Source organism: Kwoniella dejecticola, chromosome 7 (assembly GCF_000512565.2).
Source record: "Kwoniella dejecticola CBS 10117 chromosome 7, complete sequence".
Classification (NCBI taxonomy): Eukaryota; Fungi; Basidiomycota; class Tremellomycetes; order Tremellales; family Cryptococcaceae; genus Kwoniella; species Kwoniella dejecticola.
This window is the reverse complement of record NC_089307.1, coordinates 649,117-670,183: the sequence shown is the minus strand read 5'-3', so window position 1 is coordinate 670,183 and position 21,067 is coordinate 649,117. Positions and strand designations below refer to the sequence as shown.

General features: G+C 48.1%; 5 protein-coding genes across 5 annotated transcripts; 4 read left to right on the top strand and 1 right to left on the bottom strand.

Moving 5' to 3' along the window:
- Positions 1 to 525: 525 nt before the first annotated feature.
- Positions 526 to 3,053, top strand: I303_105879 (uncharacterized protein; the record flags this gene model as incomplete). Its single annotated transcript, XM_065969258.1, has 13 exons — positions 526 to 752; positions 822 to 952; positions 1,007 to 1,095; positions 1,160 to 1,220; positions 1,276 to 1,382; positions 1,436 to 1,474; positions 1,530 to 1,657; positions 1,736 to 2,122; positions 2,216 to 2,337; positions 2,402 to 2,517; positions 2,596 to 2,832; positions 2,916 to 2,949; positions 3,013 to 3,053. 13 exons carry the CDS (start codon positions 526 to 528, stop codon positions 3,051 to 3,053), a joined length of 1,719 nt encoding a protein of 572 aa, XP_065825330.1.
- A 447-nt stretch (positions 3,054 to 3,500) lies between these two features.
- I303_105878 (uncharacterized protein) lies at positions 3,501 to 5,084 on the top strand (the record flags this gene model as incomplete). The annotated part of the gene is made up of 5 exons (XM_018409190.1): positions 3,501 to 3,675; positions 3,869 to 4,109; positions 4,250 to 4,410; positions 4,617 to 4,770; positions 4,958 to 5,084. The coding sequence occupies 5 exons, from the start codon at positions 3,501 to 3,503 to the stop codon at positions 5,082 to 5,084; spliced, it is 858 nt and encodes a 285-aa protein (XP_018261462.1).
- Positions 5,085 to 5,670: 586 nt separating this feature from the next.
- I303_105877 (uncharacterized protein) lies at positions 5,671 to 8,418 on the bottom strand (the record flags this gene model as incomplete). Its single annotated transcript, XM_018409189.1, has 8 exons — positions 5,671 to 6,755; positions 6,824 to 7,016; positions 7,086 to 7,347; positions 7,411 to 7,681; positions 7,744 to 7,864; positions 7,974 to 8,072; positions 8,124 to 8,296; positions 8,367 to 8,418. The coding sequence occupies 8 exons, from the start codon at positions 8,416 to 8,418 to the stop codon at positions 5,671 to 5,673; spliced, it is 2,256 nt and encodes a 751-aa protein (XP_018261461.1).
- A 1,064-nt stretch (positions 8,419 to 9,482) lies between these two features.
- I303_105876 (uncharacterized protein) lies at positions 9,483 to 15,827 on the top strand (the record flags this gene model as incomplete). The annotated part of the gene is made up of 14 exons (XM_018409188.2): positions 9,483 to 9,566; positions 9,726 to 9,822; positions 9,881 to 10,053; positions 10,119 to 10,382; positions 10,437 to 11,001; positions 11,062 to 11,242; positions 11,293 to 11,372; positions 11,427 to 11,448; positions 11,521 to 11,568; positions 11,621 to 11,681; positions 11,746 to 12,861; positions 12,915 to 15,388; positions 15,486 to 15,590; positions 15,662 to 15,827. 14 exons carry the CDS (start codon positions 9,483 to 9,485, stop codon positions 15,825 to 15,827), a joined length of 5,436 nt encoding a protein of 1,811 aa, XP_018261460.2.
- A 1,081-nt stretch (positions 15,828 to 16,908) lies between these two features.
- Positions 16,909 to 20,870, top strand: I303_105875 (uncharacterized protein; the record flags this gene model as incomplete). Its single annotated transcript, XM_018409187.2, has 12 exons — positions 16,909 to 16,925; positions 17,037 to 17,288; positions 17,354 to 17,404; positions 17,476 to 19,036; positions 19,100 to 19,209; positions 19,271 to 19,502; positions 19,564 to 19,614; positions 19,683 to 20,066; positions 20,150 to 20,337; positions 20,417 to 20,510; positions 20,572 to 20,636; positions 20,732 to 20,870. The coding sequence occupies 12 exons, from the start codon at positions 16,909 to 16,911 to the stop codon at positions 20,868 to 20,870; spliced, it is 3,144 nt and encodes a 1,047-aa protein (XP_018261459.2).
- Between the last annotated feature and the right edge of the window lie 197 nt (positions 20,871 to 21,067).

Below are 21,067 nucleotides of genomic sequence, written 5' to 3'. Positions count from 1 at the left end.
CACCAAGTCACGTGAATAGCTATTGGTGGTCTTAGTCGGAGCTCGCCGTCATCTTCTTTCGATTCTGCATAATGACGTTTGTTCCTGTGTTTGTCCTGTTCTATTTACGAGATTTTCGATCTTGAATTGGGTTTCGATCCAATTGAACAGACTCACGTACGGCTACAGTTCCAGATCAAGCATGTGACATGCATCAAACAGGTCCATTCATTTTGAGCCTCACTGAAATTCATGCGCACCAAGTAGTTCAGCGAGTATAGCACGCCTCGACCTTTCGCTTCTTCTTCTTCCCAAGATCCAGCTCATTGACCCTCGAGAGGGACTATCACGGTGTCGTGGTATCTCAAAGGTATTTCCGAGGAGTTATTCACTCTTCCCCAGAATCTACCTTTGGAGCACGTGTACGATCTACCTCCTTTGGAAGTATACGACAAGTCAGATACTGAAGGTGACTTGCCAGAAGACAACGACGACGGCGAAAACGAGGCTGAAGAATTTGACGAAGACGGAATACCGTTGCTGAAGATGGCTGAGAGAGAACCCCTCACTGGCGGTACAGCCGGAGGACCCCATTATGGGGGAGCTGCAACAGGGCGAACCAGGAGACAAATGAATAGGATGTCTACCCAGGAAATACGGATCAAGATCAGGAAAATGGCGGATTTGGTCTCGTCCGAAGATCTGGGTAATCGGGAGTTTACAGATCTGAATCTGTATGAGAAGAAATCATTGCTCATCAACAGAGAGCTAGAGTGAGTCCTGAGCTTACCGTAGCAGGAAGTGCAATCGAGCTAGTACTGAATCGGATCTGCGGAAACTAGCGAGATGGGTATGGGTAAATACCAATGGTGTGTATTCACCTTATGTGGTCTGGGCTATTTCCTGGATCTGGGATGGGCGCAAGCATTTGGTTTGGTTGGAGGAGCAATTCAACAGGAATTAGGGGTACCGGGTAAGCGAATCACGTAGTCGCCCACAAGCAATACCTCGCTGAGAAATCGATTAGACTCGCAGATCGGTGCTCTTTCCACTGCGTTCAATTTTGGGCTCTGTATTGGCGCGTTCGGTTGGGGTTTGCTAGTTGATATCGTCGGTGTAAGTCTGGCTGAGCTGCCGCCACTTCTCGAACCGATGATGCAAGCTGATCGATCCCGCGCAGCGACGGTGGTGTTTCAACTTCACTTGCCTTTTCTCCACGATCTTCGGTCTCTGTTTCGCTGGCAAGTCCGTTGAACAACATTCACAAGGGAGCGTACTGATAACGACCCATTTCAGCTCCTTCGAACTATAGCTTGACATGTCTTCTTGCCTGTCTTATTGGACTAGGAGTCGGCGGGAACATCCCCGTCGACGCTACGATCACTCTTGAGTTCCTGCCGACCGTGAGTGTATGCTTCAACGTCGTGCCGGACACCATAGCTGATGAGGATCGCAGAAAAATCGATACCTATTGGCTGCCCTTTCGACATTCCAGGTAATTAGTTTTGGACTACTGAGCGTTTTCTGCAGCTAATGCTTTCCTTGATTAGCCTATTGGTACAGTAGCGGTATCCCTTTTGGCATTTGCACTCATCCCGAAATACTCGTGCGACACGTCCTTGAAGTCTTGTAACATCAGTGAAGCCCCCTGCTGTAGCAGAAGTAATAACATGGGATGGTGAGCATAAAATTTCCACAGTGGATACTACATCGCCAAACGACTTAGATCACTGAATTGGCAACTTGTCTCCCGTAGGCGATATACCATCCTCATCCTAGGATTCTGCACTCTATTCATCTTCTTCCTTCGTTTCGCGGTCTTCCGATTCCGAGAATCGCCAAAATACCTTTTATCGAAAGGACACGACGCTCATGCCCTGGACATCCTGCATTCGATATCGAAGTTCAACGGTAGCAAACCGCCTACATTGACTATTGAGGATCTCAGAGCATTAGATGCTGCGGAAGAAAGACAGATCGATCAACCCAACAGACCGCAACAGCGATTACTCCGCCGTCAGACTTCCACGGCTCAGTTAGCCAAAGAAGCTGCAGTCGGAGGATTCATGAAGACTTTTGGACATCTTGGTGGGATGTTCAAGCAGAGAATATATCTCTGGCTGTTCATCAGTCTGGCCGTAGCGTGAGTCATTTTCCATTCTCGATCATCCCACTTCCCGATCATTTTCAGAACAACTCAAAATACAGAGAACAACGATGCTAATCAACGGTGAAGGTACATGGCCTTGTTCTGGTCATTTGCGCTTGCGGGATACTTTTTACCCCTCATCTTGAAAGCCAAGGGAATAGACGCGGAAGGAAGTATAGAGGATACTTATCGATCGTACATCTGGATCTGTGAGTCGCGCAAAATCCTCATTCGCATGTCAGTGGATGTGCTTGCTAATATCGTTGGGCATAGATACGCCCGGTGTGACTGCTACTCTGGTAGCAGCATGGATCACCGGTTTCTCCAGATTCGGTAGACGATGGATAATGGTGATTTCATCGGCTTTGATGGGAGCTTCTTTAGCCCTTGTGAGTGTCTCGTTGATGCCCTCGATACCCTCAGGAAGTAAGACGTTCAGCAGGTAGGCTAATATTCGATTGATGTAGTATCAACTCGTCAATTCTCGACCCGCCAATATCGGGTTTAACGCTATGGAATACTGGTTCCAATCTCTCTATGCTGCCTTGCTCTACGCCTACACACCCGAGGCTTTCCCCGCTACTTTCAGAGGAACGACCGGAGGGATGTTAAGTACACTGGGAAGAATCGCAAGTATCATTGCGCCCATCGTGGGAAGTACGGTCTATCATGGGTCTGACTCGCCTGGTGTCTTGTGGATGGCGGTGAGTTATCTTTCGGCTCGGCTCCGCTATAGCTTCATTACCAATGTAATACAACGGCGAGGCAGCTGATAAGCATCCCATAGGCTGCTGGAGCGTGGATCTCGACTCTGGCAATCGGTAAGTCGCTTTTCGTTGGAATATATGGGGCTATGATGAGAACTTGCTGATCCGGAGATATAGCTTTCCTCCCTTACGATAACAATAGAAAACAGAATGCTTAGATAGCGGAAGGGTTCAGATAGAAGATACATGCGGATACAACTCAAAAATCGCAACCAGAATGGAGTGACGCGTTTGTCGGTTGTCGCACTCAGTGGAGGTCAATTGCTCGATGTGGATCGCTGGATCGGCCCGCATCAGCAGCGAGTCGAAACATGCATGAGATGTTGTCTCCCCGTGCTTGATCGTACGCTTCAGATAGTTGTAAGGGAGTTGATGATCGCCATTTCCCATCCTTTCATGCCTTGAATCATTATATCTCGGATAGGGAAAGGAGGGATCATCATCTCATCACTCCAGATAATCCCGATTACCAATCTAATTGAGTCCTACTCAGGCTATCGCGCTTTCGTGTTTTTTTTCTTCTTCTTCATGTCGGCAATCATTGTCTGTCCTGCAGAAATAGATATCAAGAAGCTACCACTGATCAGCTAAGAAAATTGTTCAACATGATCAAAATATCCTCGGCCATCACCTTGCTAGCGCCCCTCTTTGTGTACGGAGGGATTATCCCGCGTCGCGGCGACACTGAGGTAAACTCGGTGACTAGGAGATGGGACGAATCCCTCAAAGCGAACCCTCTGGTCGATGCGGACGGCCCTAAAGTACAAGATGTGGTTCAAGGTGAGCGAGGCGACGTCGCTCATCCTCATCTTCATCTTTTTCCGTTTCCTCGCGGCAGCGGTAAATACGCAGGCAGGCAGATGACACTGATTAACTTATCGTATCGTATTGTGTCTACTGTACTGTATGGAATTTGCATTCAATCGTGACATACTGACATGCTGTATCGTGATACATGTACAACCTCTAAAAGGTACACTTGCGACGTCAGGTTCGTGGTTATTATCCTTTCTAGCTGCCTACGCCAACTCGCGATCTGGGGAATTGTCCAAACACTGGACTCCCCAAGGCGATCCGACGCCGACAGAAGATCCTTCGGAGGAATTACACCAAGCTGGATTCCACCTGATCGACAAGAACGGTGAACCTTTCGATCAAGATGTCGAGTTCGACTGGACGCTCGCGTTGGATTCCGATAGGACGGCTCAGAATTGGTATGTTACTCGTATGGTCCCATGTCTTTGTATCGCCATTCCTGTGTGGCGTTTGGTCCATGACCTTTTGACTACTGTATTCGATCAGCATGACCCACTGACTCACTGATTGCTATTTCGTTGACTATGGTGCATGGCAGGTGGGTAGCCGGGTTAGAACGTGCAGCTGTGCGAATGGGGGGATATAAAGGATTAAGCAAAGACGGAATAAGCGATGGGAATCCTGAAGACGCCTTCAAGACGTTCACAGGACATACAGCTGAGACGTACGAGCCGAACGAAGAGGATATTAGGGATCTATGTAAGTATTTGATTCGTTTGAAGACTTGCTCTGCCCTTGTCCACGTACTCTATCGATTCAGGCTATATAGGTATAGGTTGATCCGTCCCTACCTCTACCTATACCTAAACCTGTACTGATATACAAACGCCACAAAAGCCGATAACGTTTTCGCGCTTGAATTGGTCTGAGCTGACTCAACATGGTGTGTGGGGCTGGCGGAACAGGGACCTTACTGTCGCCATCGAAGACTACCCCGATCGTCCTGCTGAAAGAGAGTAAAGTGGAAGGACGGACGGACACGTTCGAAGAATGGTACGGGGTGCTAGAAGCTCTTTCCCCCAAAGATGCCGACTTGCAAAGGCCGTGGGAACGGGGAACGTGAGTTAGAATTATGCGCCAAATCACCTATGTATACCACCATCGAAAATGTGGTCTTTCCTGATATCCGGAAAGCGGGCGCCTCATGGAGAATGGAGATAGACGATCGAAGAGTTTGAGAGGCTGACGAAAGATACTGTTTGTGCATCGCTTCTTCGTCTCTGGGTATTGCTTACGCTTTACGCAGTGTCAAATATTGGCAGACCTGGCAGCCTGGCGGAATAACACAAAAAGGAAAATCCGTCACTGTGCGTTTCAGTGATCTCGTGAAGGATATCAAGAAGGTCGTGCATCTTAAATACGATGATCATTAGCCTTGGGTAGAGCAACAAAATGGCCAATGCTGTAGGTAATATTGAATGAAGTATTACTGTGATGTAGGGTATAGTGAAAAGTTCATATGATCTTATGGATATACCGTCACGCGACTCAGTTCGATGATTCCCCCGATTCCGGTCGGTGCACATGTCAAAAAGTAGTCTCGCGATATTGTTGGAGATTGATGATTCATGAAAGTCGAGATTCAGGGCCGGCCATGGAGGGTATGAAGGAGGAGCTGATCAGTATGGGTCAGTCGATCATCTCTCTCGGTCGCAGCTCCATCCAGCTATTTCGGTAAAGAAAAAACGATCCAGGATGTCGATTTGACAAGCTTTGGAAGAGCTGCGATACGTCGTATATCTAGGAATTAAGTAATGTTTCGAAAGCAGATCGCTGTCAATTGGCATCGTGCCAGCACTGGCATGTCAGAAACATCGGTAAATGCCCAATTCTCACTTCACCCGGACTGCAAATGAAGATGCATTTTGTCTCAGGGATACATCAAATAATCGTACAGTACTAGAACTGTACAGTACAACGAGGTTTGTATTTACCACTTTCAGTGTGACACTATACATCCTACAGCTCAATCAACAAAGCCTCTTCTTTCTCTTCTTTCTCTATCGTTTTGGCGGGTACTTCGGAGGGAGCGTCCGGGAAGATCTGCGCAGGAGCAGATGGGAAAGAGTTCACGTTGTATACTCCTGAAGGAAGTACGCCGTTCGGTTGCTGCTGTGGCTGCTGAGGTTGTTGATTTTGATGTTGCTGTTGATGCTGATGTTGATGTTGCGGACGTGGTGGGGCAGATTGGTGCGCCGGCTGTACAGGTGCATAAGGTTCATACGATTGTTGAACAGCTTGAATGGGCGCGTATGACCCTTGCTGATAGCCCTGTTGTTGTTCCTGTACTCCATCCCACTGTAGCTGAGAAGGCTGAGATGGCTCAGCTTGCTGAGCTTGCCATTGTGATTGAGGTTGATGGTCGAGCTGATGATGGACCGGTGCAGGGGATTTGTATGAGCCCTGACTGCTTGGAGCAGGAGGCGCTGAAGCCTGGTGGGAGACGGATCGGAGGCTGGTCGAAGGGGATGAAGGCGGATGGGAAGCTACGGGGACTGGAGGCGCTTGTTGTGGAGTAGGGTCAAGTGCTACTGATACAGGAGGAGAGGCATACGTCATGGATGATTGTCGTTGTGGTGCCGATGCTTGTGAGTTGAGGGAAGGATGTCTCGCTAGTGTCGATTGAGGATAATTATTGTATTGCTGTTGTTGAGCCGGCTGGACAGGTGTGGAAGATGTGGCCTCTGGCCGATACGCATATTGTTGACTTGAAGCGTAGTTAGGTTGAGCGGAAGCGGAGGCTTGAAAGGGCATCTGTGGGTAGAAAGATGAGGCAGCTTGAGCCTGCGGCTGTGGCGGTTGATACGAGGGTTGTGGGTTATATTGGCCATACCCATTTGCGACAGGATACGCTTGCGATGCGTAAGAGTAAGGGTTTTGTTGTTGTTGATGGGGCGCATATGCATACATCGATTGATGCTGCTGATAACGTCTTTGCTGTTCTTCTTGCATCTTTCGGGCCGAGTATGCTTGTTGTCCATCTAAAATACTTCCATATAAGGACACAGCTTCTGATAGCTTGCCTTGCATTTCCGCCAGCATTTCTGCCGGTCGGGCAAAATCAGCTCGAGATTCATTTGGTGAACAAAAAAGGATACTACAAAGAACTTACGTTGCTTGGTGCTTTTCTCTTCCGCATTTCGATGCAGCTTCTCGCCTAACGCATATGCTTGTTCTGCCAGTATGTGAGCATGAGGAAATCTCCTAAGATCTCTTTCCCCATAGGCGGCCATTTGATCCATAGTATTGGAAAACGTCAATATAGTTTCGGCCTCTCTGGGTGCAAGGTCAAATGTCGGTAATGGCTAGATAGGGGGACTCGTTAGTTCCGAAGTAGACCTCAGACACGATGCACATCGTTAAGCTGGACTCACCTTGTATTCCGGTTCATCATAGCCTGTAGGGGCGCTGGGTCTCGCTCTTTCCATATCCCTCAGACTCGCCTCTATCGCCAACCGCAAATCCTCGTCATCTTCTTCCGCCGTAGCATTCTTCTTAGCTATCGGGGGTTCTGATCCGATAAAATTGCTTCCTCCCGGTTGAGATTCCGCTAGAGACAATTCTATCGCTCTTTGTAGATCTGCATCGAGATCTGCCCGACTCCGCGGTGTTCGTCCAGGTACAGCAGGCGCAGGGCTAATATAGAAATTTCGGACATTAGCAGATTGGTGCAAGAGAAAAAGCGAAAATAGCGCTTACCCGTCAGGAGTTTTACCTTTGCCAGATTTGACCCAACAGCTCTCGCACACTCTGACTTCCTCTGTTATACCGAATCTAGGTAACGGCATCATCCTGCTGGAACATGCTTGATCGAACACCAATCCGCAGTTCCGACAGTGATGTTTTCGATTCGTGAACGTAAAAGCGGTCCGGCATCGCATACAGACTTCACTGTCCACCCAAGCAGGAGCGGTTGAGGTGGTCAAAAGGTGAGATGGGATAGGAGCAGGAGGCGGAGGGAAAGAAATGCCTAGTCGGAATACTTTATCAGCTGCTGACGTCACACATCTCTGCCGTCAGCCGAAGACCTACCTGAATTCTTCAGCTCATTATATACATCCACGAAGAAAGTGAGCTCCTTCTTGGACTGGAACGCTAGAGCCCATTGTTGGAACAGCTTCAATAGCATTTGCTTGACTTCTGGGTTGGTTATCTAGACACGGATATGTGAATCAGCACACAGCTCTTCACCGAAGACCGGGGCGATATGGGTCATCCTGTACGATAGTATGATAGGACGGTGCGGTAGGCTATACACTCACCGGACTCTTGATCAGACCAGACAATTCATCCACAAATTCCTTACTAGCAATCTCCGCCAAGAAGTGATCTCCTCCATTCTTGATGCACGTGTCAGTGAGCTGTTCACATTTATCAGCTTGATTCTGCACTCAATGTAGGACTCAGCTCACACCTAAAGCGTACATCTGTACTCTACCATTCTTACCCGCTATCCTCCTTTTCAAGCTCTGCATAGCCATTTTCGGCTGAACAGATTTCGACCTGATCATATCTGCCACCTCCAATGAGGTCGCTATGTCTTCTGATTGTGGATATGGCAGGTGCAGAGGCGAACATGCTTTCTCTATATTTACAGTTCGCTTCCAATCAGCAGACGTCCGAGCGGCAAATCAGCGCATAAATGATGGACATACCTGCAAGTTCCTCAAATTGAGGGTTTGTAGCTGAACCCCATATCCACGACATCTTGGAGGACCTACTGCAATTGAAGGCGTATGCCGGTGTGATCCCGCCCGAGGGTGTGGATCGGTGCACAGATGTGCTACTGCTGACAAAGGGAGGGGTGTGGGCCAAGGTGTATAGTGATCACCAGTGCCCAGATTATACAAGCGCTCCGAGTCAAGCAGAGTCGCTTTTGTGAATGTTCCAAAGCCGTCCGCAGTGAAGTGGATAATCGTTGCTGGGTGATGTCTGATGTAGATGAGGCTTATGAATGACGAATTGAGCAGTTATCTTTGGTATCTTGGAGTGGATTGCTAACGGTTACTATGTACCGGTGTGTGCATGGTGCATGGTGACGCTATCGTCTCATCGAGTGCCACTCGAGGTAATACCGCGTGGGCGTGGGCGGCGTTATCCGTCGTCTGGTTATAGTGTGTTTTTAATCCCGTTGTAGTAGCATTCGCGCTCACTCAGCATGGCGTCTAGGTTTATTCAGACGACTGTAGAGCATCATCTCTTCAGACTCGTTCTCTTCACCCTCACCTCAATCATCCCATCCATCTCCTACTTCTTCATCGGAGTAGACAGATCAAGGGCAAGGATTCACCAATCGCTCTACGCACCATAGACAAAACCTACAAAAAGTCGCCTACCCTTCTATCGATCAATCAGACTCACGTCAAACCAGACAATAACCCCAGATCATCGATTATCCTCTTATACCTCTTTGTCTCGACTTTCCCCCTCTGATCGGCATAGAAACCTCCTCTAGATATCCAGCACATCTGCCAGTCTAACAACAGGCTCCTAACATACCCTTTTTCCACCCGACGTTCGGCAATAAAGCGACGAAGGAGATATACCCAAATTCTGTCATATTTAGATTTAATCGCCACCCCAACTTATATTGTATGCTGTATTACGGATACCTTTCAGCCTAATTAAGGATTGTATAGCAACAATAAAGAATAGAAGAAGCGAGTCGCCGGCTTCCGAGAGACGACGAACGGGGATCAGAAGATAGTTTTAGACAGAGGTGGAAAATTTACTAGATTGATTGAAACGAAGACAAGGAGGACACGGTCAAAATGACGGTCACTTTCCCATACTCGTCTGCTCCTGCCAAGCAGATCAAGGAGATCCAATTTGGTGTGATGAGTCCGGAAGAGATCGTGAGTGTGCCTTTGCTTGTTGTCGTTCACCGCAATAAATGGAAGATGAGATCGCCGGGGCACGAGCAAAAGAGTATATACTGGGATTCGAGAGGGGAGACTATGACAAGTATGCATCCGCTTACACCTTTGGTTGAATCGCCCATATACGCTTCGTAGAAAGCATTCTCCGTTGCCAAGATCGAGTACACGGAAGTCATGGATGAGGCGACCAACAGGCAGAAAGTGGGAGGTCTGATGGATCCTAAAATGGGCAGTAAGTCGTCTTAACAACGACGATCGTCTGCGAGGGTCAGGTGTTCACACAAGAGCAGCTATCGATCGTAATTTCAAATGTCAAACCTGTCTGGAAGGTATGGCGGAATGCCCTGGTCATTTCGGGCATATCGAACTTGCAAGACCGGTCTTTCACGCTGGTTTCATAATCAAAGTGAAGAAGATCCTGGAATGCGTTTGTTACAGCTGTGGTAAACTCAAAGTCGATATGGTGAGCTCGTACATGCCTCAGACCAGTACTTTTAGCACTGGGTGTTGACATGTGGAGTAAATCAGCGGGACCCGATGGTTGGCAATGTCGTACGACGGGTGAAAGCGCAACATCGTCTGCGAGCGGTCTGGGTGCTTGCGAAGGACAAGAAGGTCTGTGAGACTGATGCCTTGGAGGATAACCAAGATGGCGATGCTACTGCCGAAGACCAATTCGCAGCAGAGCAAGGCAGGGTGAAAGGTCACGGTGGATGCGGGCATGAGCAACCGCTTTGGCGGAAAAAGGGTCTCAAATTGACTGGAGTGTGGAAGCCTACTGATAAGGGAGAGGTCGGTCTCACCATCTCAGGTGAAATGGGTAAAAGGCTGATGAGCTGTCCATAGGATACTGCCGAGCCTGAAGAGCGTAATGTCTCGCCTGGCGAAATACACAATATCCTAAAAAAGATTCCAGCCGAAGACTTGCACATCATGGGATTGAACGCCGAATACGCTCGACCAGACTGGATGATCCTCACCGTTTTACCTGTACCTCCTGCAGCAGTTCGACCGTCAATCGCCATCGACGGAGGAGCGCTGAGAAGTGAAGACGATCTCACGTATAAACTACAGTCGATCATCAAATTCAACGGGATTGTGCGGCGGATGGAAGCTGAAGGTGTACCCCCGAGTGTGGTGAATGAGCAATTTGACTTACTGCAATACCACGTCGCGACGTATATGGACAATGAGATTGCCGGTCTACCTCGAGATCAACATAAAGCTGGAAGAGCTATCAAGGCTATTCGGGCGAGGTTGAAGGGTAAAGAAGGTAGAATGAGAGGAAACTTGATGGGTAAACGTGTGGACTTCTCGGCTCGTACGGTTATCACTGGTGATCCGAATCTGCAATTGGATCAAGTTGGTGTGCCTAGGAGTATAGCGATGACACTCACATATCCTGAACGAGGTAAGCTATGTAATCCACTTCGTCGTTCGAATATAAGCTGATCAACCTGGAAATAATCAGTGACGCCTTACAATATCGTCTACCTGCAGACTTTGGTCAACAACGGTCCCGCCACCTATCCTGGAGCTAGATACTACGTCAAAGATACTGGAGAACGTATAGATCTGAAATACAGGAAATCTGGGGAACCCATCAGTCTGCAATTTGGCTGGATCGTTGAGAGACATCTCAAAGATGGAGAGTGAGTCACGATTACTTTCCAGGGTAGATCTCAGCTGATCAAGCTTCCAGCTTCGTATTGTTCAATCGACAACCTTCTCTGCACAAGATGTCGATGATGTCGCATAGAGTCAAGCTTATGAACTATTCCAGTGAGCAATCTTGTCTTTTGTGGGTGACCGAAGTTGGCTGACATCTCCCTTCAGCTTTCCGTCTAAATCTTTCGGTGTATGTGGTTCCCCTTTCTCCTCAGAAATCCTGGTACACTCTTGGGAGTAATCACTGATACGCATTATATAGTACTTCACCGTATAACGCCGATTTCGATGGAGACGAAATGAACTTGCAGTAAGTTGACAATGATGCAAAACGTCAATCATTTGCTAAAGTCCAAATGTAGCGTCCCACAAAGTGAGGAGACGAGAGCGGAATTGAGTCAGATCGCTTGGGTGCCCAGACAGGTACATATATAAGCACCGAGCTGAATGATATCATGCTTGGGCTTACATTGTCGCTTCTCTGCAGATCGTTTCGCCCCAAGCGAACAAGCCTGTCATGGGTATCGTACAAGACACCCTGTGTGGTATCCGAAAGTTTACCTTGCGGGACAATCTGCTCGATTGGCTACAAGTGCAACACATCCTGCTGTGGTTGGTCGGCTGGGACGGAACGGTCCCTCCGCCCGCGATACTGAAGCCTAAACCGATGTGGACTGGAAAGCAACTGCTCTCCATGACTATCCCTAAGGGTATCAACATCACCAAAAAGAACAATGAGAAACCCTCTCCTATCGATGTCACCGATGAGAACGTCCTGATAGACAACGGAGAACTGATACATGGTACCATCGTCAAGAACATGGCTGGTGCTGCCAATGATGGTCTCGTCCACGTCATCTTCCGAGAATTGGGCCACGTCGCCGCTCGAGATTGGTTCTCAGCATGTCAACAAATGATCAACTTCTGGCTTCTCCATTACGGTTTCTCCGTCGGTATCGGTGATACTATCGTCGACAAAGCAACTATGGCCGGAATAACGAATCGAATGGTAGAAGCCAAAGAAGCTGTACAACGCTTGATAGCGGAAGCCGAAGCCAACAAGATGAAACCGAAACCAGGTATGACCATCCGAGAAACGTTAGAAGCCTCCATCGCGAACGAGCTGAACAAAGCGCGAGATTGGACCGGTAAAACCACGCAAGACAACTTGAAAGCAGACAACAATGTGAAACAAATGGTGGTATCCGGATCGAAAGGTTCTTTCATTAACATCTCCCAAATGTCCGGTGTAGTAGGTCAACAGTTCGTAGAAGGAAAACGTATAACGTTCGGATTCAAGCATCGATCGCTCCCTCATTTCTCGCGTGATGACTATGGACCAGAGTCAAGAGGTTTCGTCGAGAATTCGTATCTGCGAGGGCTGACGCCCCAGGAGTTCTGGTTCCATGCTATGGGTGGACGAGAAGGTTTGATTGATACTGCAGTCAAGACTGCTGAGACGGGTTATATCCAACGAAGGTTGGTAAAAGCGATGGAAGATCTGAAAGTTGGCTACGACGGTACGGTTAGAAACTCTGTTGGCGATGTTGTTCAGTTCTTGTACGGTGAAGACGGTATGGATGGTGCCGCCATGGAGAAACAGGTCAGTCGCGGTATTCCCCTTGTCGCACTCGATCGCTGATGATCCATCTGCAGAGTCTCGACATAATACGGTTGTCCAATAAAGCTTTCGAGAGAAGGTATAAGATCGACGTATTGAGCGCTACTGGCGGCTTCAAGAAAGGTGTCCTGCAAGCAGGTATCGATCAGTCATCGGTGGAGCTGCAGAATCTTCTGGATGAAGAGTTCCGACAGTATACCGAGGATCGGGAACTGCTCAGGAAACATATTTATCCAGATGGAACTCCGGGACACCCCCTTCCTGTCAATATTCAACGAGTCATCCAGAACTCTCAACAGATCTTCCACATCGATCCTCGAGTGCCCAGTGATCTAGATCCAGCGTACCTGATCGAACAACGAAACGCCCTTGCCGAACGATTGGTAGTAGTACGAGGAGATGACAGGCTCAGTAGAGATGCTCAGCACAACGCTACACTGGTGTTCAACATGCTCCTTCGATCTCATCTCGCTACCCGACGGGTCATCGAGGAATATCACCTCAATACTGAAGCTTTCGACTGGGTTATCGGAGAAATCGAACAGATCTTCAATAAAGCGGTCGTCAACGCCACGGAAATGGTTGGAACGCTTGCGGCTCAATCCATTGGTGAACCCGCTACGCAGATGACATTGAACACTTTCCATTATGCGGGTGTGGCCTCCAAATCCGTCACCGGTGGTGTACCTCGATTGAAGGAAATCATCAATGTCGCAGTCAACATCAGAACTCCTGCCTTGAATGTTTATCTCGATCCGGAATACAGCAGAACGGAGGAAGACGCACATCAGATCATGCGAAAACTCACATTTACCCGTCTTAGAGATATCACGGCGTCAGTCGAGATCTTCTACGATCCTAAATTGGATTCTACGGACATCGAGGAGGATCAAGATTTCGTTGATGCGTTCTTCGCCATTCCGGATGAAGACATACGGCTGGAACTTCACTCGCCATGGCTGTTACGTTTAGAGCTTGATCGAGCCAAAGTATTGGAAGGTGGTTATGAGATGTCTCAAATCGTGAACGCCATAGCAGAAACAGTCGGCAAGGACGTCTTTGTGATCCACTCCGAAGATAATGCACCCAAGTTGATCATTCGATTACGTGTCGTTGCCGAGAAGGAGGATGAAGAGCTTTTGGGAGATGAAGACATGTTCTTGAAGAGAATTGAAGGTACTTTATTGGATCAAGTTGTCTTGGGTGGTATCAAGGGTATTCAAAGAGTGTTCATTTCTGAAGGCAAACAAGTCGTACTTTCCCAACAGGGTGAATACGATCAAGCGAAAGAATGGTTCCTCGAGACCGATGGTATCAACTTGAAAGAGGTGATGGCAGTTGACGGTGTTGACGGACCTCGAACGTACTCGAACAATTGTTACGAAGTCTACGAAACCCTCGGTATCGAAGGTGCTCGAAATGCTCTTTACAAAGAACTGAACGGTGTCATAGAGATGGGTGGTTCTTATGTCAATTACCGACATTTGGCACTACTTTGTGATCTCATGTGCTCCAAGGGATCATTGATGTCGATTACTCGACACGGTATCAACCGAACCGACGCTGGTGCTTTATCAAGATCGTCTTTCGAGGAAACTGTGGAAATCTTGCTTGAAGCTGCTGCCGTTGGTGATGTGGATGACTGTCGAGGAGTAGCTGAGAATGTGCTGTTGGGTCAAATGGCACCCATGGGAACTGGTGCTTTCGACGTTTCGCTAGACATGAACATGTTGAAGGACGTCATTGTGGATCATCGATTACCTGTTCAAAACATGTTGGCTGCCTCAGGTGGGTTGGCCGGAGGAATGACGCCTGGTGGAGCTATGACGCCTTACGACAACTTCTCACCCATGTGGGACGGCGCCAAGGGATCAGTGGGGTCCGCTGCTTTCTCGCCCATGCAAACGTCGAACAACGAGGAAGGTGGAAACTTTGCTTATTTGGGATACGGTACTTCGCCTCTCCCTGGTGGAATGTCACCCGGGGTCGGATATTCACCTTCTTCGCCTGCTGGATATTCCCCCACATCGCCTTTCGCAGTCACGTCGCCAGCATATTCGCCCACCTCGCCATTCGCTGGTGCGGCTGCGGGAGCAGCTTCCCCTTGGGTGCCAAGAGGTGGTTACGGTGGAGGGGCGAACGCAGTTACTTCTCCAGCTTACTCACCTACTTCTCCACAATATTCACCTTCCTCACCCCAATTCTCGCCTGCCTCACCATCGTTCTCACCCTCCTCGCCGACTTATTCACCTGCTTCACCCGCATATGCGGGAGCTGGTACAGGCATAGGTGCGAGAGCAGGAGCAGGTATGAGTCGGGCTTCACCTTATTCACCTGCTTCTCCAGCCTATTCACCGACCTCGCCAATGGGCGGAATGGGAGTCACTTCGCCGCAATACTCGCCTACGAGTCCGAGGTATTCGCCTGCAAGTCCGGCTTTCTCACCGACGTCGCCGACTTACTCGCCGACCAGTCCTGCTGCTTTCCAAGCTACAAGTCCGCGGTATTCGTGAGTCGAAGTTCTCTTTCATCTTGCCTGCTTCTGCTCGTACCCAGATGTCCGATACAGAAGATTGATTGTGTTGACCAATGTTGTTTACGTGTAGTCCGACAAGCCCCCAATTCAGTCCTACTTCCCCGCAATACTCTCCTGCAAGTCCAGCTTACTCGCCTGCTAGTCCGGCTTATTCGCCTGCCAGTCCAGCTTACAGGTGAGTCAGGCCCAGAGCAAACACAGTCAACCCACCCTGGTATAAGCTGATGATGTTTGTTTATGTATTAGTCCTGCGTCTCCTGCTTATTCACCCACATCACCTGCTTATGGCGGTGTGAATGGTAATGCCAATGCGACGAATGGACAAGCGACGAATAATAGGCCGAATGGACAAGCTCGACCTGGATGGGGGAACGGGAATGGATATGGAGCTAGTCCAAGTTGGAAGAGCTAGTGGATGGCTGGTATACTGGTGGTTCAAGGGGTTGGTTCGCATTGCACGATTAGTGGACGTGTGGTGTGACTTGGGACAGAGGTAGAAAGAGAGATGATGTTGAGTGTATCAGTAACTTATTCGTTCGTTGGGCCTTTGACGTGACGTGACGTGACCTTACTTGTGTTCATATATGTCCATAAGTTCATAAGTCCATAAATGGTAAATGGTGTGGTAACCTATTATCTCTTACTTGATCGACCCATTATATTTCTACGGTATTGCTCCTGAAAAAATGGAAATCCCATCATCAACTAGGTATATTGTAAATTCGAGGTTATCCTCTTCTAGAATGAGTGTTCCAGACATTGATTGAGGAAAGGATGAAAACCCAAAACAAAACTGACATTCATATATATCTTACTAGTAATCTTAATCAGAATGTAGAAATGCATGTTACGTGGCACACATACCTTCAGAGGTACCAAGTTCTCTTACCCATTGGCACTGTTCGACGGGCAGGATGTCAAATTTCCCCTCCGAGCAACGAAGTCTGAAACGCATTGCGATTCCGCGGACACCATTCCATTTCAAGTCTGCAGACACGCACACAAGATGAAGCAATAGACCAGACCGTAAGGAGAGAGATATAGCACGTAAGTCGAAGGGATACATCACATTTGACAAGATAGGCTCGATCTCGTCGATACGTTTGTTAGCGAACCACAAAAGCAGAGGTGTGCATGCATGAAGATTGAAACTGAACGAATGGGTCATGCAGATCGACTATGCAGTCACACTGTTGGACTTGCGTGAACGTCGTTCCAAGAAAGATCTTGACATCTCATTTGACCTGTTATCAGGACCTCTTCTGTATGCACTCGCTCACTCACGTGCTCTGCCACCACCGTTATACATGCCATGCGCACCAAGGAACGCGGTGAAAAGGCTTGGCTCTTAGGCGCAGGGATTACAGTACGAGTAATTAGACTACTAAAGTACGACATGCTATTCTTCGTCCATTTCACTCAAACTTTCAAGTATATTCACTTCAGGCTTTCAGTCGTACCAATTTGTCGCACACATATACACTTGGATTCACATGACCATCAAACTTGAGTGCATTGTATATACGTATATACTGTCCCACTGTACTTGTAACTCCACGGTCAACAGTGCCGTCCTATTCGTCTGATATTACGCATATCGGCGATAGGCGACACATCTAAGTGCTTTATCAAACGTGCTACCTCAATCTCTTTCTACTTCACCTCCCTCCCTTCCATCATCGATTGTGAACATCCTCCAATCAGCTATATCGAGGCTCTCCCTACAGCCAATCCAACTCGAGGAGTTCAGCGCAGAAGCAGAATACATCGACTTACAACCGCTTCGAGCGGAATCGAAATCGAAATCGAATTGGACTTGGACTTGGAGAAAAGCGAAAAGAGCACCAAGAAAAGGAGATAAGATGAAATTCGGGTACGTCTGTCATTCAATCCAGACCCCCCTAATCGCAAGAGGCAACACTGATTGTATGTGTATAGTACATTGCTCGAGCTGAACAGTAATATAGAGTGGTGGGATTACTATGTCGAGTGAGTCTCTCCACCTGTCAGAGCGAAACCCCGTTTATATGTATTAGCCTGAACTGATAATCCGATAAAAGCTATGACGCCTTGAAAAAGCTTTTCCCATCCAACCCCCTTGATCCGACATACCATTCCACTGCTCAAGACAGCGAGACATCCTCCATCCTGCCCTTGCACCGGAACAAGAAGAAAGATAAGTATGCAAACCCGGAAGACTTCAAGAAAGCCTTAGATAAGGAGCGGCACAAAGTCACTGACTTTTACCACACCAAATTAGAAGAAATATTCAGGTCTTACGAGCTGCTCGAGGAGGAGATAGCCGGGCTAGAAGAGAGGGATCTGGGACAGGATGATACGATCAAAGAGGTGGATGAGGAGGATGAAGATCTTATAGATGGGAATGGTGAACAGAGGGAAACCGATAACCTCCTAAGTCCCTCCTTATCTCAGCATCCCCCAAAATCGCCAGTCAGATCTCGACCGTCTATCGTGGGTAGACTAGGTGGATTGAGGAGGTTCGGAAGGAGACGAAGCGTGATGAACAATCCCGATGAAGCGGATCTGATGGAAGCATCGATCAGACCCAGGGAAAGAAGCATCAACCGAGGATCCTCGAGAAGTGGGAACCTAGGAGATTCGGTGGCTAGTGGTTATTTCGCTGGGGAGGAAAACGGCCCTACCAGCTCGCCCATGGGAGGACGCGTGCCGTTACCCAAGAAAGGTAGACGCCCTTCAGCAGACCTGGAATCCTCGACCGATGATTTGGTACCCCACAATAGCAATGGGACGGGAACGATAGATCGACGTACCTCATTCTCATCGCTTTCTTCCCATGAGGGAGACTTCTCGTGGCCAAGAAGAAGGTTCCATTCCCTAGGACTAGTCCAGATGGATCCGGCCACTGTACCTGATTGGGCAGTGCCGAAGACAGGTCAGGACGAGGAAGAAGGCGGACCCCAACTGGGTTTGTCCGGAGCAAATGCCAGAAGACCTGTCTTTGTGTGGACTGCCAATAACGATTATGGAACTGTCCTCAGAATCGGCTTTAAGAAGCGTATCAGTTCGGTATGGCTAGAAGCGTATGCCTTGAAACAATATGTCGATCTCAATATGACTGCTTTCGAGAAGATCTTGAAGAAATACGATAAAAACACGAACAACAAGATGAAGAAGCAATACATTCAGAACGACGTGATCACTAATTCACCTTGGACCCCTGAAGCCAAAGAGGAGATAGACGAGCTCCTAGCTAAGATACTGTTCCTCTATCGACGAGTCGCAGCTGCAGGCGACGAAGATCTGGCGAAAGAACAACTGAGATCGCAATTACGGGAAAAGATCGTGGTTGATAGAGAGACGGTATGGTCCCAGATGGTATCTGGACATAACAAATCAACTGGAATCTTCAGATCAGTGACACCAGAAGAACTACCTTCTTCCTTCGACGTCTCGAAGAATTCGTTCAGAACTCCGCTAGGACGATTTAGGAAACCCGCTTGGCTGACGTCAAGGGTTCTGATCTTGACTATCGCCCTGGCAACTTTGTTGGCTATTGTCCAGATTTCGCCGATGGATGGTATTGAAGAAAGCAACTGTCTGGCAATGTTGGTGTTTTGCACAATCCTTTGGGCTACGGAGGTAAGTGATGATTTCGTCTGGTTCAGCCTACTGGAAACCAAGCTGATCCACATCTTCTATCAGGCTATCCCATTATTCGTCACTTCTTTGTCTGTACCGCTCTTGGTCGTGTTTCTACGAGTGCTCCGATCAACGGATGGAGAGACACGTCTTACAGCTGCAGATGGTACCAAGTGAGCATAAAACCTCCTTGTGATATCTAACTCGCTTGAAACTGATGGACCGATTCGGTAGATACATTTTCTCGCAAATGTTTAACCCGACAATCATGCTACTTATCGGAGGATTTACTATCGCCGCTGTTTTATCGAAGACGAGGCTAGATGTCATGACTGCTTCGCGGATCCTCAATGCTGCCGGTACAAAGCCCTCGGTCGTACTTCTTGTTCTCATGTTTGTGGCTACTTTCGCGAGTATGTGGATCAGTAACGTTGCTGCGCCAACACTATGCTACGCTTTGATCAAGGTGAGTGGGCGAGAAATCTGTAGTCCTGTAAGAGGGATGCTGATGCAATGTCACCACATAGCCTATTACCGACGAGCTCCACCCTAAATCGATGTTCTCGAAATGTCTGATAGTAAGTCCCGCATACTCCAGTGTGTGGATATTTGGTTCCTGACGTCTTATTTATTCCCTTTACTCTAGATCGCCATTGCCCTTGCCTCGAACATTGGAGGTCAAGCATCGCCCATCTCTTCGCCACAAAACCTGATCTCCTTGGGATCAATGGACCCACCCCTCTCATGGCCACAGTGGTTCGCCATCTCCCTTCCGGTGGCGTCACTGTCCGTAGTCACTATCTGGGCATTCTTGCATGTCAACTACAAGTGGGAGAACGATCTGGCTATACCAAAAATGCGAAAGAACACAGATTCTCTCACTGCGACTCACTGGTATGTCCTGGTTATCAGCGGAATCACAATTGCCCTTTGGTGCGCCGAGAAATCCATGGAAGGCATCGTGGGAGATATGGGTATCATTGCTATCATCCCTCTGTTGGCTTTCTTCGGCACCGGGATACTGTCCAAGGTGAGCATTTGTCTCGTTCACGATTGATCTATCATTATTACACTAAGAGCATACTGATAACCGGTGTTCATGGTGATCAACAGGAGGACTTCCATTCTTTCCATTGGTCAATCGTTTTCTTAGCTATGGGCGGTATCGCACTTGGAAAAGCCACTCTGTCTTCTGGACTGCTAGATGTGCTGGATGAAGTCCTGGAAAAGCTAGTAGAAGGAATGAGTCTATATTCAATCTTGATCGTCTTCTCCTTGATTGCGCTAGTCATCGCTACATTGTGAGTAAAATCTATGAATCTTCTGTGACTGATCTGACGAGGCACGTGTAAGCTGATCTTTCCTGATTATTTCTTTTAGCATATCGCATACTATCGCTGCGGTGCTTCTGGTACCTATAGCTACCAGGATCGGAGATTCGTTAGAAGAGCCTCATCCCAGGTTATTGATCATGGTAAGTGCGACTGCCGTCTCAGCTTTTCGAAGACGTAGGAAGCTAATGATCCGGTTGATAGGCCACCGCACTGATTTGTTCGGCGGGTATGGGTCTCCCTGTCTCAGGTTTCCCCAATATGACCGCGTGAGTAATTCGGTATATGTGATCAACGCACACAGAGAGAGGGTGTGGTGTCATGGTCTTGGCTGATCAAGCAATTGATGAATCACTCGTTGCAGAATCACACAAGAGAATAAATTGGGTCAACGATTCATCGGCGCATCGGATTTCCTCAAGAACGGTATCCCAGCTTCGATATTGGCTACCTTTGTGATTGTTACTGTTGGATATGCCATAATGCGGGCTTTGGGATTGTAATTCGAAACCCAGATCAGAGTGAACTGTACGACATATCCATCATAGCTCTTACCAGAAAATACCCTAAGGTCTATTGGAATATAGCAGTATATCTATGACCAAGGATGTAGCGTTTTCTCGATTCGTCTTTACTCTTTTCCCTTTTACCTTTCCCTTCTTTCACTCAGTCCAGTTATACATTCGATATCTGACAGTTA